At 39.5% G+C, this 20,602-nt stretch overlaps 1 protein-coding gene across 7 annotated transcripts in view; it reads right to left on the reverse strand.

The window, feature by feature from the left end:
- The window catches only part of ralgapa2 (Ral GTPase activating protein catalytic subunit alpha 2), a 521,318-nt gene that overhangs the window by 276,464 nt on the left and 224,252 nt on the right, over positions 1-20,602 (reverse strand). For all 7 annotated transcript variants that reach the window (XR_011355999.1, XR_011356000.1, XM_069932375.1 and 4 more), the window contains exons 25-26: positions 8,551-8,679; positions 8,093-8,221 (exon numbers count right to left, since the gene is read on the reverse strand). Coding sequence is in view for 5 of the 7 variants with exons in the window: in XM_069932375.1 (XP_069788476.1) it covers positions 8,093-8,221; positions 8,551-8,679 (258 nt within the window). In the remaining 2 variants the exon portion in view is untranslated. The remainder of the gene's footprint in view (positions 1-8,092; positions 8,222-8,550; positions 8,680-20,602) is intronic.

The raw sequence follows: 20,602 nt of genomic DNA on the forward strand, positions 1-20,602 counted from the left end.
GCTTGTAGCCTTTTCATTGCTATGTTTGGAGTGAATGGGCCAATCGATATAATATTTACTCTTTCACAATCCCATGTAGTGGCTTTTGCTTCCCTCATTGCTAGAAAGGCCATTTTGCTGAGATGGAAAAATACTGTCCCTCCCACTCATACTCAGTGGTTGTTGGATGTGTTGGCATGTCTGTCTCTAGAAAAAAAATTGGTGTTCTACTATAGCAATGGATCTTAACTTTTTTTTCTCTTTGGGGTCCTTTTCTCAATTACTTTCAAAACTTGTACATTAATTACTCTTGGTTTTTTTCATGACCTTCATAGTTATTATTATTAGTAGTGGACTCCTTAACTTGTTTTTTTTTCTTGCTCTTTTTTCCATTTAATAACATGGGTTATTGTTATTTGATACTAGTAATTTGATATTAATTTGCTTTATTATTATTATTTATTACCTTATATACCTAAGCATTTTACACATGTTAAAACCAATAAAAAGATTGAAGAAAATCTTTCATGCAAAAAAAAACAACTAAAATAAAATTTAAAAACAGAGGAAAAAACAAGCTTACAAAACTATAAACCAAACAAGAACATTACCCCATCCATTAACAGAGAAAACAGCCAACCTTCACCAAAGCAAAATGAAAAGCTTGAGATGCCAAATAGAGAAATGATGTTGAGGGAAAATCATTCAAGACTCTACATGCCTCTTCCACTGAGTTCAAAAACTTCTTGTGACCATCAGCGAATGTAATCCAGAGGCTAGCTGGATATAACAAAGCAGGCTTGAAACCTTCTGATACAGCTCAGACATGACATCTTACATCGTCTGCGCAGATTCATAACTTCAGGGCAAAAATCTTCCATGAATCTAATCTGTTGCCCTGGCACTGAGGATTTCTCCTCTGACGAGCCTCAAAAATAACATGATCCTTTACTTGATATTGGTGAAACCAGAGAATAACCGAAGGCGAGTGGCATCCCAAAACTGGCTTGGGAATCAAGGATCGATGTACTCTGTCAAGCTCCGACTTAGTGGAAAAGAACTCCTTTCCAAAAACTTCTAAAGTAGTCCTGAAAAATTAGTCAGTTGGCCAGTTTCGGTATCTTCAACTAAGCCCAAGAATCGTATATTTTGATGTCTGCTTCTGCTCTCCAAATCAACATCTTTCAAAACAAATTTGAAATGGTTGGCAGACAGTTCAGAACAAAGAACCTCTGATTTGGCCACATGATCAATAACTGCGTTCAAACCTTCCTCCACAGATCCCAAGTGCTCATCAAATATTGATATTGACTGCAAAACTTTTTTGAGTATAGATTTAACTTCCTGTTGACTCTCTTATTGTTTTGGTTATTTCATGTGTGTATCTGTTCAGAAGGTCCGAAATAGAGTCCATAGACGGGGTGGCTGCCTCACTTCTTTTTACCATTTTTTTCATACTTTAGTACTCCTTGTAGTCATGGTCTGCCTCATCTCAGTTTAAGTCTATATCCCATGGAGACTTTCATCCTTGCTTCTCTTTGCAACCTCCATTGCTTTAATATTTTCTTATTTAATCCAGTTCATGAATCTTTTGAGTTACCGCAAACTCTGTAGCCAGTTATTCTGTGCAGCGCAGTTCTCCTTTCCCCATCTCAAAATCTAAAATTCTCAATTTTGTATTTCAATCTCTCCAACTTTGACCCTCAACTGCTCACTTTTTAGAACAACATCTATCCTCAGTTTCCAGTGATATGCTCAGCTGTCTGAGCTTCTATCATGAATGCCTTTCTCCTGTCTCATCTTCCACCAATTTCATATCCTTTTATTAAAACTCTGAGGACTCATCATTTTACATTTTCACATCATTATGAATGACTTTGGAACATCTTATTATGCAAGTTGCAGTTTCTGAAAGCCCTCGCATGGTGGAGCAAATGAGACTGCAATACAAGAAGCAAAATTATAAAGTACAGGAGTAGAAATCATTTCAGAAATAAGGAAGATAAATTAACTTGTTAGTGTGCAGAATGTTTTATACTTTTAACAGTTATGATGGAATCATCCTTCTACTTTTCAAGTCAGCCAAATACAGAATGCATTTGGACAAGATTTTCCAAATTCTTCTTATTCAATAATTACATTTCTCATGTCCAGGATGGAGCTAGATTTTGTCAAATTGATTTTCTCTGTTTTTTCCCCCCAAATGTTTAGATTATTGAATTAAATTGTTGCTCTGTACCAGAGTCATGAAATGCACAGCATTTCACATTATGTGCTGAATTACATTTAAAAAAAAAGAAAACATGAAATGGAATGCAATATTTCTCATCAGCAAGAGGATTCAAATTTGTGGGACTGATTGTAATGCAAATATTTTAAAAATCAAGACTACTGCCAATGCAGAAATGATATATCAAACACAAGTTTATTGTCAAATCATATCTGGGGTATGGTGAGAAGGATTTGTTCCGTGAGCTGTCCAATGTCAACTTTAACACACATAAAGCAACATACAGTCAAAGTGCGAGAGCACATTACGGTGTGTGATATTACAATAAAATGATCAATTCATACACACCAAGACCACACCACAGAGTGTTCATTCAGGAGCCTGAAGGTTGCAAGGAGGAAAATGCCTTTCAGCCTATTGGTGCATGATTTTATATTTTTAATTTTCTCCCTGATAGGAGGAGGTAGATGGATGTGTTGATTGCTTTTGCGAGGCAGCGGGAAGTGGAGATGGAGTTAAAGAAATAGTGTGGGGGGTGGGGAGGTCAGTACAACATTCTGAGCTGCATTCACAATCTTCTACAGAATCTTCTGATCTTGAGTAGAACAGCTCCACAGATTTTACACCACAATGTGATGCATCCAGCAAGTATGAACATAGAACATTAGAGCACAGTATACATCTTTCACTCATAAATCCAGTTCATGAAGCTTTCGAGTTACCACAAATTCTGCTGCCATTTATTAAGATGTGCAGCTTAGTTCTCATCTTCACCATATATACTGACCTACCCTATATATCAAGTTTATTGTCATCTGATTGTACAAGTACAACCCGACAAAACAGCATTCTCCAGTCCTCAGGGTAAAACACACAGACACACAATCAGACATAACATACATACAGACAAATAATATATATGGAGGACAAGTATTTTATCTATAAAAATAAATATTATTTTGACAAATGAGCATCTTGGATGGTTACTGTGAGCAGTTCCTTTGGTTGTTCAACATTCTCACTGCCTGTGGGAAGAAGTTGTTCCTCAGCCTGGTGGTGCTGGCTCTGATACTCCTTTATCTCTTCCCCAGTGGGAGCAGCTAAAAGATGCTGGGTGCACGGTGGAAGGGGTCCTCAACGGTTTTGCTCTTCAGACAACAATCCCAACAGATCATGTTGATTGGGGGAGGGAAACTCCTGCTAACCCCTCTGCCACTCTTATGGTCCTGTGGATTGACTTCCAATCCATTTCTCTGCAGCAACTGTACCACACTATGGTCCAGCCAGCCAGGACACTCGATAGAGCTCCTATAGAAGGTTGACATAATGGTGCCTGCTTCAGTCTTCTCAGAAAGCACAGCCACTGTTGTGCATTGGAAGTGCATCAACGTCATCTATATGAGGTGGTGGCTTAAAAAAGCAGCCTCAATCATCAAAGACCCCCACCACCCAGCCCATGCCTTCTTCACTCTGCTACCATCAGACGAGCCAAAAGACAAGCACTCAGCGGCACAAGAACAGCTTCCTCCCTTCTGCCATCAGGTTCCTGAATAATCAATGAACCAAAGACACTGCCTTACTTTATGTGTAATATTATTCTTATTATTATTTTATCTTTTATAGTAATGTCATAAGATGGTTATGATATGAATGTCTGTATTATGATGCTGCGACAAAAATCCTGATTTGGATTCTGTTATGTGAGGAGATGTTGAGTGTCCATGATAAGTCACTAGTTAAGTGAACTCCAAGGAATTTGTGCTCTCCACGACAGAATTGTTCCTGATCCTCCTGAAGTCCATGATCATCTTCTCCGTCTTGCTGAGTCTCAGGTTGTTATTCTTGCACCATTTCAAAAGATTTTACAACTCTTCTCTGTGGTGCGACTCATCGTTGTTTCTGATGAGGCCAACTACTGTTGTGTCATCTGCAAACATGATGACACTGTTGGAGTTGGATCTGGCAATGCAGTCAGGGATCAGAGTGTGAAAGGGAGCAGGCTGAGCACACAGCCCTGAGGTGCGCCAGTTCTCAGTATGATGGTGTTCAACATTCTGCTATCTGCTACAGATAGACTGTGGTCTTTCTGTTAGGAAGTCCAGGATCGAATTATAGAGAGAGGTGTTGAGTCCCAGCGAGGACAGCTTCTCTACCAGCTTCTGGGGGATATCTACCCCCCAAAAATTCTAAACCACATGCTTGTCTAAGAGTCTCTTAAATACCCCTAATATTTCACCCTCCACCACCACCTGTAGCAATGCATTCCAGGTACCTATAACTGTGTAAAAAAAAATTACCCTGACGTCTCCCCTAAACTTTCCTCCCTTCACTCTGGAGATGTCCTCTGGTGTATGCTACTTTCTCTGCCTCCCAGGAAAAAGGTCCTGCTGTCTACCTTTTCTATGCTTCTCATAATCTTGTAGCCCTTTTTCACTCCAAAGAGAAAACCACTAGCCCTGCTGACCTTGCCTTATAAAACATATTTTTCAATGAGGTAATGAGGTGACACAATATTCTAAGGATGGTCTCTCTCTTGAGACTTATAGAGCTGCAACATTACCTCACGACTCCTGAATTCAATCCCACGACTAATGAATCCCATTTGGCTTCTTAACTGTTCTCACAATCTGAGTGAAAACCTTGAGGAATCTATGGATTTGGATCCCAATGTCCTTCTGTTTTTACACACTATTAAGTATCTACTATTAAACATCTACTCTGCCTTCGAGTACAACCTTCCAAAATGCATCACCAAACATTTATCCAGATTGAACACCATCTGCCACCTAACTATGCTTCTCTTGTAAGCTCTGACAGACCTTCAACACTATTCACAACACCTCCAACCTTCGTAACATCTGCAAACTTACTAACTCTACTTACTGACCTCTACTTCTTCGACCAATTCATTAATAAAAATCACAAAGAGGAGGGGTCCCAGAATAGTTCCCTGCCAAAACTCCTCTAGTGACTGACCTCCAGACAGAATATTTTTCATCCGCAACTACTCTCTGCTTTCTACAGGAAAGCCAATTCAAAATACACAGAGCCATGGTTCCATGGATCCCATGACAATTTGAATAAGTCTCCAATGGGGGACCTTGTTGAATGCCATATTAAAATCCATGTACACCACATCTACCACCCTACCTTCATCAATTTCTTTTGTACCTTGTCAAAAAACTCATTTAGGTTCATGAGGCATGACATTCCTCTCATACCATGCTGACTATCCTTGAAAAGACTGTACTTCTCTAAATGCTTGCAAATCATGTCCTTAAGAATGTTCTCCAATAGTTTGTCCTCCACTGATGTTAAACTCACTGAATTCCAAGAATTTTCCCGATTATTAAACAAAGGGACCACATTTGCCATTCGTCAATCCTCTAGCACTTTCCTATGGCCAAGGAGGATGCAAAGATTGTTGCCAATGCCCCAGCAATCTCTTCCCTCCTTTCCCATAGCAACCTGGGGCAGATCTCGTCTGGTCCCGGGGACATATCAATCCTAATGTTTTAAGAAGATCCAGCACTTTCTTTTTCTTCATCTCAACATTATCCAGCACATAAGCTTGTTCTATTCTGACCTCACCATGACTAAAGTCTTTTTCTCTAGTGAATACTGAAGCAAAGTATTCATTCAGGACCATCCCAACCTCCTCTGCCTCCGGGTAAACATTGCCTCCTTTATCGTTAAGCAGCCCTACCTTCACTTTCGTTGTCCTTCTGTTCTTCAAGTATGCATTCAAAGCCTTAGGATTTTCATTAATCCTATTGCCAAGGCCTTCTCATGTCCCCTTCTAGCTTTCCTAAATTCCTTCCTGGCTACCATGTAATTCTCATGAGTCATTCCTGTTTTTTTCCTTCCTAAAACTAATGTATGCTTCCTTCTTCCTTTTAACTAGCTGCCTTACCGGTTTCCTCAACCATGGTTCCCCTTTCCTACCATATTTTCCCTTTCTCAGTGGGACAAACCTATCCAGAAGCCCGCGCAAGAGATCTCTGAACATCCCTTGCATTACTTCTGTGCTTACTCTCAAGAACATCTGTTCCTAATTTACTTACCCTAGCTCCTGCCTCATCCCATTGCAATTAGCCCTTTCCCAATTAAACACTTTATCATTTTGTCTGAATTATTCTTGTCCATAGTTATGCTAAAGGTCAGGGTATTGTGTTGACTTTCACTGAAATGCTCCTCCACCAAGAGGTCTGTCACCTGTAGAAGTTGTTAAGGGCCATGAGGGATATACCAAATTTCCTTGGTATTCTAAGAAAGTGGAGTGTTCACTTTTTTTGACTGTCAATGTGGTCAGTCCAGGTCAGGTCACTGGAAATGTTTACTCCCAAGAATTTGGAGCTATCTACTGTCTCCATTCAGTTGCTCTGATGTGGACAGGGCTTGTTGGCTCCACCCCAAGTCTGTGATTAGCTCATTTGTCTTGTTGACATTGAGAGTGAGGGTGTTATTTTAGCATTAAACCTCTAGACCTTTGTTTCCTGTATTTGGTCTCATCATCATTTGACATCTGGTCTATGACTGTGGTCCTGTCAGCAAACTTAAAAATAGCATTGAAGCAATATTTAGTTACAGAATTGTGGAAGAAGTACCTTAAAGTGGTTTTATGGAAGATAAATCACATTTGACAAAGTTACCGGCATTCTCCAAGGATGTAACAAGTAGTCCTGATAGAAGTAAGCCTGTTTTCTATTGGATTGGGATTTCCAGAATACACCTAACATGATGCCATGTAAAAGGCAAGTGCACAATGTAAGAGCACATGGTATGAAGTAAAGTGTTCGAACATGGATTGAAGATTGGGTAAGACAACAAGGAGTCTTTTTCAGGCTGGAAGGATTTACACTTTGCATGAATGACCTGATGATGACAACAGAAGGAGGCATGAAAGTTTATCAATAACATGAAAGTAGATGGGAGGGCATGTTGTGATGAAGATAATGAGGATTCTGCAACTGGATGTAGTTTGATTGACAAATTGGGCTAAATGTGGGGAAGAGTGAGGTTGTGCACTTTGGTAAGAGGAATTTAGAGGCAGACAATGATCTAAATAAAGAAAGATTGCAAATAAGTATCTATAGAGGGATTTAGATATTCTTGAGCATAAATTACAAAAAGTTAGCAGAGAGATGCAGCAAATGATTGGGAAGACAAATGGCACACTGACCTTTATTGCAAGTGGGTTGGATTTCAGAAGTAGTAAAATATTGTTTCAACTGTACCTCAGTTTTTGTATTACTCCAATGTGATCTGACAATTCTGTCTTCCTATTTCAAGTCCCTCAGCAATAACTGTAACTTTTCGAGCTTTCTGAATTACTTGGCTCCATCTGTCTTTTGCAAATTACAGACTTGTTCATCCTAGATAACTTCACAGGATTTTTTATTTTCTCTATCAGCATTTCATTTGCTGGATCTTTGCCCACTCACCTTATCCCTCTTTCTTCTTCACCCCTTGTAGCCTATTGTGACCTCTTCATAAATTGCTTATCCTACCTATTGTTGCGCATTTAACAAATTAAGTAACCATACTACAGAAAGTTAATGACACTCCTTTCACACCACCCATCACATTTAGAAAGAAAATCCGCGTATGAGAACACACCACCAAATTTAAGTAGTTTCTTTCCCACTGTTATCAGACTTCTGACTAAACCTCAATATAGTAAAACTACGCTGCCTTTGTTCTGTAACTTTGCACTTTAGCATTGTGCCTTACTTAGTATGAAATGTATCACTGGCCTGTTGGCAAAACAAACCTTGACTGCATTTTGCACATGCAACAATAAACTTGAACTGCAAGTATCATGCTAATTAAGATTGTTGTCAAAATGTTGGCTCAAGAAGTTTCCCTCTATTCCAGCCTTACCTTGATATCCTCATTTCCTGTGATAATGTCAGTAGAACCACTAACAGGCTGCAATAGTGACATCTGCTGGTACAGATTAGGAAAACAAACCAGGGATCCAAGAAGAATTTGAGCTTCACAACGTGGAGCCTGTGTAATGAACAACAGGTTATTTTCAAATAATTCTCAAGAGCACTTAAATGTCAATATTTAGACTTTAGCATTAATTATTTTTGAAAATCAATAGGTAATAATATTCATGACCTGCAATGCGTAAAAGGTGTAGTAGTATTAAGGTTTATGTTGGATTTCCTAGTCTAGCCTTTTGATGAAACATATTTTAAGCTACTTCATTGTCACCCTGCATCTGTCACATTGCTGCCATGGTATCCATTTCACATTGCACTATTGAACAAACAAGTAAGGAAATCCAAATGCTGAATGCAATTTAGCCCTTTCTGAATTATGCTCATACTTACATCTGGCAAATCAGAGTTGAGGACTTGAGTGGCAACTGTAACAAAATCTCCGATCATCATGGTTAAACCAGGTAAACCAAGAAGGAAGAAGCGAGGAGAACAGTGCTTAGTTAGTATGTTCAGCACATCCTAGATATTGTAAAAATAGAAACCAAATAGGTTTGTTAGAAAAAAAACAATCAACTGACAAAGATTTTCTTTTAAAATCAGTAAAACTTTAAAATATTTAAAATGGATTATGTTGGATTTGCTGCACATTGTCATTAATAACATCAACAATAGTCCCAATTATTTACATCAATTATACTTAACACCTCAAAAACTACATAAAATGAAATCAGATTTATCAGATCAAGGTTTTAGATGTGGTGATGAAATAGGTACTTTAAAAAAAAAACACACATACTACCTGGTCATGTTCTAAAGTTAGCATTTTTTGGGAAAGGAAGTAAAAGATAACCAACATTTTGTGCCTTGGCCTTCATCAAGAATCAGAAAAAATGTAGATGACTGAATTAAAAAGGGGGAAGGGTGAAGGGGGAATAGGAAAGGAGATCAGGGAGGAAAGGGAAGGGGTAAGAGCACAGTCAAGAGGTAATAGGTGGATACAGATGGGAGGGCAGAAGAGAAAGAAACTAAGTAATTGGGGGATAGAGGGCTAAGAAGATAGCTCTCAGAAGAGAGACAGAGGGATAGGGAAAGAGAGAGACCAGGGGAGGATGAGATCAGAAATTGGAGGTCACTAATGGAAATTGCAGAGATGGATATGATTTGGCCATATATGAGGCCTTTGTAAACTATGTCAGTGCATCAAGGGTGTGTGGAATTAAAATTGCAAGCCACTGGATAGTCCTTACTGTTGTTGTGGACAGAGTGATGGTGCTCAATGAAACTTCCAGTCACTTCGATGAAGAGATCCCATCGAGAGCAATGGATGCAGCAATGAAGCTTTTCTTGCTCTTCTACTTCCCATCTGTATCCACCTATTACCTCGTATCCTCCCCCTTTGCCAGTCTTCTCCTCTCCTCCTCCCCTGACTTTTTCATTCAGGTTTTGTTCTTATTCCTGATGAAGGGTTCAAGCCTGAAATGTTGGTTACTCTTTAATTCCCATGGATTCTGCATGATCTGCAGAGTTTTTCTAGTACGTTTGAATATTGGACTCTACCCCAGCATTTGCCGATTTATTGCTTCACTAAAATGTTCAGATATACACTTAATCTACGTCAGAAGATTATATTCTGGGATTCTGTTGCTATTGCAAATATAATATTTATTGGAAATTCCTTTTGATGTATGGCATCTGAATACCTTTCTTACAGTTTAATTTTTTTTGATCACATCGAAGCATTTCAATTGTTCAATTTCAGAGCTAAACATTCTCAAAGGCAGCAGATGGAATTCATTAATACACCGTACAAAAAAAAATGCAGACTCTGAGGCATAACAAAAGTCCACCTGTTTGATTAAGAGCTGATTAATGTGTCGTTTTTGTATCACATCTACCATTACAATTATTCATCGTCTTGTACCATTGTTGTCAGAAGTATTTTTACAATGGCATATTCTGAGTTTTTATAATTGTATATCAGCAGCTCCAAATCAAACAAAGTGTTGTCCATTTCTCAATCTATAGTATGCATAATCACTTAGGAAAAATTATGTTTTTGAAATGTATTTACATCCCTCCTTAAATATGCATAAACCTTCCAAAGACAGAAATTCTGTTAAAATTAGTCAAGACATAATATGCAATATATATATAAAATATTTTTATAATATACAATGAATAGACAAAGAATATATCTTTTGATATGTACTGTTAATTATGCATGGAGAAAACAGCACAATTTGAAAGGTGTTTTTGAGAACAATCCATGTACTACATTAACCAATGTAATTCGTAAATGTGCTGGAGAAACTCAGCAGATCATACAGTATCCAGAGGAAATAAAATGTTACCAATATTTCAGCCTGAGCTCTTCATCAGCAAAAATAGGCAGGTGCCTGAATAAAAACATGGTTGCGTGGAAGAAGGAGAGGAGGGAGGAAGGGGAAGGGAGAAGAGCACAGGCTAACACTCAAGTGGATACAGGTGGGAGGGTAGAAGAGAAAAAAAATCTGAGAATTGATAGGGGAGAGGGCCCTATCAATAAGAGAAGGAAAGGGAGGGGCTGGGGAGATGGACAAAAGGAGACAGAGGTACAGGGAAAGAGAGAGAATAGCTTAACTCCATATCGACCAGACTAGACCAAGACAAGTCAACAGTTACATTTGTTACTTGTAGCTAACCTTGATGAAGAGCTAGAGCCTGAATCATCGGTTATGTATTTTTATCTTTGCTATATAAAGGATACTGTTTGACTAGCTAAGTTTCTCCAACATCATGTTTTTACATGTGAACACTATATTTTCAGATAAAAACAAGTCAGCTAAATGTAACTTGTTATTTCAGTAATGAGATTGACTTCATTTGGCTTAGAATGCACAAAATATTGAAAACATCAAATTTATTTTACTAAAATTGATGACTGATGATTTTAGTAATGGCTGAGAAAGTTAACACTATATTTCACTTCAGCAGGTTTGTCAGGTTGAAGAGAAAACAATATATTAATATGGAAGTCCAGTGGAGAAGACGTCGCTCAAGAAAGAGTAGAAAATGAGAAACACGTGACAAAAAATTACTTAAAATTTGTTGAAGTGCTGGTATGGTTTCCCTGCAGAAAATTAAAGTAGCATTTATAATTTTTAAAAACATTAACTGAAATATATAGAAGTGTTGGCCCATAAAATCCTGAAGCAATTTTCATAGAGGGAACAGTGCAACCACCCCCCACCTCCCCCAGCCTGCTTGATAGTTCACAGGATCATGGCTGATCCTGCACTCCTTTAATCCACTTTCCAGCACTTCCCCAAAACCCTCAATTCTCCTTATCTTTCAGAATTAGACTCAGCCTTAAATATACATAAAGATGCAGTTCTTTAGTTCTTCCTTTCAACATGAACTTCGCAGTTTCACACTTTATATTGCATTTATTAGTGCTGTATCCACTCACGACCTATCAATTTTGGTAAACTACCTGTATCCTCTTCTCATTTTGTCCTCTTGTCTATTTTTGTGTGGTCTGAAAATTTAGGTGCCGTACACTTTCTTTCTTCCTCCCTCCAAATTGTAACTACTTTCCCAACAATGATACCCAAGGTCACCTGAAAATGACTGTATTATTGCTAACTCAGACCTGCTAGGTTTCTCCAGCAGGTGTGTGTATTGCACTCAACCTTAGCATTTGCAGACTTTCTAGTTGAACTGCTTCACTTTCAATCGGCCCTATATCTACCCTTGTCTCTCTTTTACTTTTAATATATTTGAAGAAAGTCTTAGTATCCTTTTGTATGCTATTTGCCAATTTCCTTTCATATGTCATCTTTTCTTTCCTAATGACTTACTTGGTCTCTGTAAGTTTAAAAAAAATTCCCAGTCCTTTCAGCTTCTCTTTCAACATTTTGTACCAATGCTACTTTGGTGTGAAAAATGAAAACTATTTTTCTAATTGTCAATAACTTCATGGTCAATCCTAAATTTTTTGGGTTTCCTTAAAAACTAATTTATAATTCTTCCTAACCTGCAAATAGCAGCAATCAAAATTTCAAGCAATCAAAGGACAATGGATCCAGAATTTTCTATTACATTTTCAGTGGCAGTGCTTTTACTTTTTCAGCTTAGTCAAGTTCTTCCTATAAACAGAATGTTGTAATGAGTACTTAAATGATAATAATATAATATCACAGGTCAGGAGTGCTCATTAAAGTGATACATAGTGCAGCACGAGCAAACACAGATATTCCATAACTACCCTGGATAGACTAATCTGTTACTATCCAACTCATCTGAAAGCCACAATCTGCATGGGAAAACCACAAAATGAGAACATCTGCCCTTTATCAGCAGGGATGATAAAAATCAACTCATTCAATACATGCATGTTTTTCTTCCCTTTTAAAGCACAGTTCAGTAAATATGAAATCCAGCATGCTGCTTGATACCTGGTAAATGAATCACCTTAAATGAATGCTTTGTACACAGTGCAAAAACATATGGCTGGAGAAAAAGGCAGTTGTGACTGCACTTTGTTACCACCACAATCTCTTCATTCCTGGATGATTAAACATTGATGAACACAATAATTAAAAAAAAAATCACAAAATTATCTTGCCTACTATAATTTTCGCATATTACATTTGTGCACTTTTTAATTGAGGTGAAAAGACAATCAATTAAATAAGAAATCAACAAACATTATTGCATGAGCACTTATTTCTAGAATAAAGAGAATTTTAAAGGTATTATAAATGTTGAGATTTGGACTTGACCAACCTTGGAATTGTGATTCCTCGTCCTCAAGAATAAGGAAGATCAGGAGAAAAGGATCACTGTGAAATGTTCATCTCATGAGTTCCTTGAGTAAGCTGGGGATAAATCGCTAATGTGCTCTCACTCATAAAACACATAAAGGCAGATAAATTCCTGGCAATGCCAGAGCCACCGTAGCGGCAGCTCTGCTGCTGGTGCAAGAACTGGGGGGAGCGAGGGAGTGGAGATGCAGCAGTCCCGTAGGGTCCAGCCGCCAGCTGTTGGCTCTGCCAGGGCTTTGAACGGCCCGTTAAGGGAACCAGTGGTGGTTTTATTTGAAATCCCGTGAACGCGGGTCTGCACCCAAGATGGAGGTGCCCATTCATCGGCAGAAGCCATGAGGGGCTGCAGACTCCGGGGAAGCGGAGGACTGCAGCAGGGCACCAGAGGACGGGAAAATCACCTCCCCGTCTGAGAAGGAGAAGTGGAGGAGACGACCCACGGTGACGGTGACCACGGTGGCAGACCAGTGAAGGGCTCTGCGGCTGAGGAACCAATGCATGTGGCATGCTGCTGGCGACTTGAGGTGAGGAACCCACAGAAGCTGTGGGCTGCAGGAGACTAGCTCAAACTGGCTGGAGGAGTACCAGGTATCAGAACCGGGAATCGAGGAGGTGCCCAGTGCACTGAAGGACAGGGAAAAAGAAATTTCATGTAATATGACATTGTTTTATTACTATGATAATAAATTGAATCTTGAAGGGCATTATTGGTCATTATGGGAAGTTAGGATGAAATTTCAGGAGTCCTGGCAGAGATATTTGATTCATTATTATGCTCAGATAAGGTGCTAGAAGACTAGAGGTTGGCTAAAATGTGTTTATTTTAAAAAGACTGCAAGGATAAATTTGTGAAGTCTGTGAGCTGAACATCATTTGTGGTTAAGTGACTGGAAGAGATTCTGAGAAACTATTTGCATTTGGAAAAGCAAGAACTGATTAGGGATAATTTTGCTTGTGCATGGGAAATTATATTTCAAAAACATGGTTTGATTTTTTTGTAGAAGTGATTAAGAAAATTGTTAAGGGCAGGGAAATAGATTTTATTTTCATGGAGTGTAGCAAAGCCTTTGACAAGGTCAGACAGCATGGGATCCAGGGTGAGCTGGCCAATTTAATACAAAATTAGCTTGACGGTGGGATAAAACAAGGGTGACAGTGGAGGATTTCTAGTCAGATTGGAAGCATGTGACCAGTGTTTGCACCACAGAGATTGGTGCTGCTGTTGTCAACTGTTGGTTGATATCTATATTTATTTTTGTTTGAATATTTTTTCCCATAAATATGCATATTGAATTTTTTCATTTTCAAGATATAGATAAAATACATAATATTTCTATATACAAAAACTTTTTCTGGTTGTTATCTATATTTACAAGTTGGATGATAATGTAGTTAAATTAATGGTATCATGAAGAGTGCAGAAGATTATCTTGGATCACAACAAGATCGACATAAACTGCAAAAAGGACAGCAGATGGAATTTAACTCAGGCAAGTGTAAGGTGTTGCATTTTTGTAGGTTAAAACAGAGCAAGATGTGCACAGTGAATGATGGAGCCCTGGGGAGTGTTGGAGAACAAAGAGACCCAGGATGCAAATGCACAGTTCCATGAAAGTTGTAATGCATGCAGGCAGGTTGAGGAAGGTGGCATCTGGCATGTTTGCCTTCATCAATCAGAGCATCAGCGCAGGAGCAAGGATATCACGAGACATTGACAAGAATGTTCTAGCAATGTTTTGCGTAGCTTTGGTCACCCAGCTATAGGAAATACGTCATTAAGATGAAAGGGGTATAGATAAGATTCACAAAAATGTTGCCAGGATTGATGGGCTTGAATTATAAGGAGAGCCTGGATTGGTTGAGTCTTTTCTTGCTGGTGACTAAGGGGTGACCTTATAGAACTTTATAAAATAATGAGGGGCATAGATTATCTTTGGACTTTTCCCAGGGTAATTAAAAAAGTAGAAGACATAAATTTAAGGTGATAGGGAAAGATTTAGAGGAGACTATATGGAAAGAAAAGCTCCCAGAGAAAGTGGTAAAAGCACAAAGAATGGATAGGAAAGGCAAACTGTACTGACCATCAGCATGGATAAATTGGACTGAAGGGCCAGCTTCCTTGCTGTAGATATCCAGGTCATCACTATAACAGTTTATTATTAAACACACCCCTTCCATGCACAATAGACAATAGGAGCTGGAGTAGGCCCTTCGGCCCTTCAAGCCAGCACCGCCATTTTACAGATCATGGCTGATCACTACCATCAGTACCTCTTTCCAGCCTTATCCCCATAACCCTTCAACACTCAGTCTGCTATATCCCCAATGACTTTTGGAAATCTTTGGCTGATGACCACTGAAAAAGGAGAGGGAGCTTTAGGAAGTTCCATGCCAGGCAGAAATGGCAAAAAGGAACACGCCTCACTAATTCCCCACTCATGTGGTCCTTCTGCCACCTACTGCCCCATCTGTGGAAGAGACTGCTGTTTTCACATTAGTTCCTTTTGAACTCTAAAAACCCACGACATCCCTGATCCTGAGGGACTGCCCATGATAATGATGCCAACTTTCCAAACTGTGAAACATATTGTCCAACATTGTCAGGGGATCTTCTTAAAGGGACATAAGAATGAACAATTTCAGCAAATGTTTATTACAAAATGATCAAACGTTTTCCAGTTAATTGTCCTACCTGCAAAACCAAATACTGTACAGATTTTAACAAAAGCACACGAGATACAGATAGTGTTTATGTTCCCAGTGGCAAGATGAAGTACAATTTTCTTAAAATGTGATATATCTGCCATAAACTTGCAAATATCAACCCAGCTGATGAAATGGGCAAATTTTAAAACTATTCAAAGTAAATTTGCTTAAAATGCCAAAACAAAAACAAATATACACCTATTAATTGGCACCACATCAGGTTTTGAATTACTTGTTCATTTTGATGATCAAAATATAGAATTCTGTTTCTATTACATGAAAAAGACAGAGAAATGGGCAATAAAGTGAGACACAGGAATTTGCTTCATTCTTTTCATGGGGATAAAATGGGTTCAATAAAGATCCATGAAGAAAAAAACAATGCAAGGGCACCCGAGAAAGGTCTGACCTAATACTGGGCCATTCAGGCCTTCTGCCCCCTTGCTGATCTTAATTAGGGACTTAAATCCCATTGTTAGATTTTAGTCTTAGAAATGAAGCCTTTCCAAGCAATCTATGCAGAATTTGCTCTACTTAGGTTTTACCATAAGTATGAATGTGTTCTATCAAGAATCTCTACCAAACTGGCAAGTAAACTCTCTCATTTCATGTCGTGTTGGCAGAAACTGGATTCCTCCTGGCATCGTGCCAGACCTGACAGACGCTGACAGCTGCAATGATCCTCCATACAATGATTTTTTTTGCAGCTGAGAAAGTAACTTTATTTTTCTCAATTCAACCTTCAAGATTTGAATGACAGTGGATAATGTCCACAATTAAATAAAGGGTCATATTCATACAAACAGATGGATTGCAAATCTTCATATGTCGCAGGACTGAATTGCTATGATGCTATCTACTGTTGCCTCAGGGCAAGAGAAAGGTCAACAGTACAAAACTGAGTTTGCTTTGTAGCATGCAAACCAGCAGCTGTTTTAAATGGTTAGAGTGTGTCCCTTGCTTTTAAAAAAGCAGCAAACTGATACCACTTAATGAGAGTGTTGCAAATGCACCCAGTGTTATCCTTGATCACCATAAAAAACCATAAACTAAAATGGCTCTTGCCATGAGGAAATTGCTGTCAACAAAACCATCCGTAGAAGAATAGTTAAAGGGAAAACAGCCTCCTACACTCCTCTTCCAAGCACCTCACTGAGAAAACATTACTGCACCTAAACTTAGCAGTATTTTCTTTTCCAAAGTATCGTTTTCTTTTTGATATCTTAACATTTAATATGGAGTTATGAATAAAGCTAAATGTTAAAATACAAATACATTAAAAAAACAAAAGTTTAGTGAAGCTCATTCAAAACACAGAAGTGCTGGAGAAACTCAGAAGGTCATGGAGCTAAATCTTCATGTAACAAAGATATACCACCAACTTTTCACCTGAGCTCTTCATCAAGGTATGAGCAAAAAGCAGACTAAATAAAATGGTAGGGGGAGGAGCACAGGCCCACAAGCAAGAGGACACAGGTGGATATGGTTGAAAAGGCAGATGAGAAAAAAGCTAGGAAGTGATAGTGGGAGGGGATAGCTCTCCAAATGGAGAGGGAAAGGAGTGAGGAGCTGGAGGAAAGGAGAGAGGGATAAGAAAAGAAAGAGGCAAGGAAGGGGCCTAATGGAAACTGGAAGTCGATGTTAATGCCATTTGGTTGGAGAGTGCCCAGACGTAACATTAGCTATTATTCCTCCAATTTACAGGTGGACTTGTTTGGCATTGTTTGAGGCCATGGACAGATACGTTGGCACAGGAGTAGGATGTGGAATTGAAATTGTTGGCAGCTGGGATGCCCCTGCTATGGCAGCGGACATGTGCTTAATAAAACGATCTCCCAGTCTATGTCCGGTCTCTCCAATGTAGAGGAGGACGCAATTGGAGCACCAGATACCCTTGCATATTCACAAGTGAAGAGTTTTTTTTCAGTTGGAAGAACTGTTTGGACTCCGAATGGTGGTGAGGGAGGATGTGATGGGTGCAAGTATAGCATTTTCTGCTGTCACAGGAGTCAGTACCAAGGGGACAATTAGTGGGAATGGATGAATGGATAAGGCAGTCATGGAGAGAGCAACCCCAACAGAAGGCAGAAAGGGAAGGAGAGGGTGTCTGGTAGTGGGATCATGTTGCAGAAACTGCTGAGGATAACACATTGGATGTGAAGGCAGGTAGGGTGGTAGGTGAAGACAAGGGGAATCCTATCCTTGTTGCCACTTGTGGCAGAGGGGGCCAGGGCAGATGTGCATAAAATAGAGGCGATGCAGATAAGGGCTGAGTTAATGGTGGCAGAGAGGAAGCTCTGTTCTTTGAATAGGGAGTACATGTCAGTTGATCTGCAATGGAAGATATCATCTTTGGAGCAGATATGACAGAGACAGAGGAATTGAGAGAAAGGAATAGAACATTTCTAGGGACAGGGTATAAAGAGGTGTAGTTGAGGTAACTAGCAGTTGTTGGATATATAGAACTCAGCTCTCAAGCCCCAAGAATGAATGTATATTAGTATTGAGAAAAGTAAAAACTCATTCCCACTGATCATCCCACAGAAAATGCTACACTTGCACCCACACTTCCCCCCTCAGTACAATTCAGGGCCCCAAACAGTTCTTCCAGGTGAAGCAGCACTTCACTTGTGAATATGCAGGTGTTATTAACTGCATCCTCGTTAAATGTGGTCTCCTCTACACTGGAGAGACTGGACACAGACTACAAGATTGTTTCATTTAGCACCTTCCTTTAGTCCATTGCAATAGCGGGGATCACCCAGTGGCCAACCGTTTCAATTCTGTACCCCATTCACACACTAACTTGCTCGTCCATGGCACTGCCAAACTGAGGTCACCCGCAACTTGGAGGAATAACACCTAATATTCCATCTCCAGCTATTAACATTGATTTCTCCAGTTTCCATTTGGCCCCTCCTCTTTCTCTATCCCTCTGACTCCTTTCCTCCAGCTTCCCACCCCCTTCCCTCTTCATTCTTAGAGCTATCCCCATCACTTCCTAGCTTTTTTTTCCTTTTCTACCCTTTCACCTATATCCACATATGACCTCTTGCCTGTGAACCTGTGTTCAAGTTCATTGTCATAGTACATATCTGACATCAAATAGAATCCTGAGATTCTTTTTCCTGCAGGCCAGGTAGAATTTCTACTCATTGGTCGTGCAAACTGTACTCAAGGAAAAGATATACACAAAAGAGAGAAATTTAAACAAAGAAAGGAATATAAACAAACTGACTGTGCAAATACAGAAAAAAATCAGTAATAAATAATGTGCAAAGTAAGAATCCTTAAATGAGTCTCTAAGTTTATTAGAGGGGTAGCACCTGTTCCTGAACCTGGTATTATGAAGCTTGTGGCACTTGTACCTCTTTCCTGAGGGCAGTAGTGTGCATATCCTGGGTAGTGTGGATCCTTGATAATTGCTGCAGCTCTCTGACAGCAGCATTCCATGAAAATTTTCTCAATGGTGGAGAGAGTTTTGCCTCTGAAGTACTGGGCTGTCTCCATTTCCGTTCATTAGTAGCTCCATACCATACCGTTGTGCAGCCAGTCAGCACACTTTCCACTACCCATCTGTAGAAGTTTGCCAAGCTTTCCAGTGTCACACTGAATCTCCACAAACTCACGTAGAAGTAAAGATGCTGATGTGCTTTCTTGGATCCAGGAATTGTTCTCTGATAATGACTTCCAGAAATTTAAATTTGCTCAATCCCCCTCCACCTCTGATCTCCCAATGACCACTCAATCATATACCTCTGGTTTTACCCTCCTACAGTCTACAATCAACTCCTCGATTTTGGTGACATTGAGTGCAAGGTTGTTGTTAGTACAACATTCAGCCAAGTTTTCATTCTCCATCCTGTATGCTGACTTATCATCCTCCCTTTTTATATATCTCACTACCACGGTATTGTCGGCAAATTTGTAGATGGTCCTATTATCGTATTGATCCACACAGTCATAGGTGTAAAGAGAGTAGAGCAGGGGACTAAGTGCACAGCCCTGTGGTGCTCTGGAACTAGTGGAGATCGTGGAGATGTTCTTGCCAATCCTCACTGATTGGGGTTTGGAGGTAAGGAAATCATCAAATATCCAATTGCACAGTGGGAAACTGAGGCCCAAGCCTTGGAGTTAGCTGATCAGTTGTGATGGTGCTGAATGCCGAACTGTAGTCAATTTCAAGCACTGCCCTCCAGGTGTTCCAGGGTTTGGTGTAGAGGCAGTGAGATGGCATCTGGCAGTAGGAAAATTGGAATGGATCTATGCTGCTGCTCAGACAGAGGCTGATATGCTTCAACAACAGCCTCTCAAAACACTTCATCACTGTGGATGTAAGTGCCATTGGTCGATAGTCAGTCACACAGGTTACCACACTCTTGTGCACCAGTATGACAGGTGGGTACCACCGGTTTCCTACCCCCCTGTCCCACCATTTTATTTAGATGGCTGCCTGCTTTTTGCCCATACCTTGATGAAGAGCTAAGTCCCAAACCATTGGTTAAATAATGTTGCCATATGAAGAAGCCTGCGAGACCTGCTGAATTTCTCCAGCACTTTTGTGCATTGAACTGCAAACACAATATCTGCCGACTTTTTTTTTTAAACTCCATAATAATTGCTTGAATTTCTTTTGTTTCAGGATACAAATATTGGAGGTTAACCATATGGCCATGCAAAACAATTACTCCTTTTCAATGATCTTTCGGTACCCAGTTGGACAGCTGTCTTTACCTAACTTAAGAAACTACTCCTTATGTACTATGCAATGGCAATACAACCAAAATAGTGCACACCAATCTAGCATGCCAAGTTTAATCAAAGAGGGCAAGAGTTAAAGCAGAATGACCCAATTCAACAAAACTTTACACAAATGCCTGATTAAAACTTTGATATCTTTATTTAGAAATCAAATCATGTTTTGCATTTAA

Source organism: Narcine bancroftii, chromosome 4 (genome assembly GCF_036971445.1).
Source record: "Narcine bancroftii isolate sNarBan1 chromosome 4, sNarBan1.hap1, whole genome shotgun sequence".
NCBI lineage: Eukaryota > Metazoa > Chordata > Chondrichthyes > Torpediniformes > Narcinidae > Narcine > Narcine bancroftii.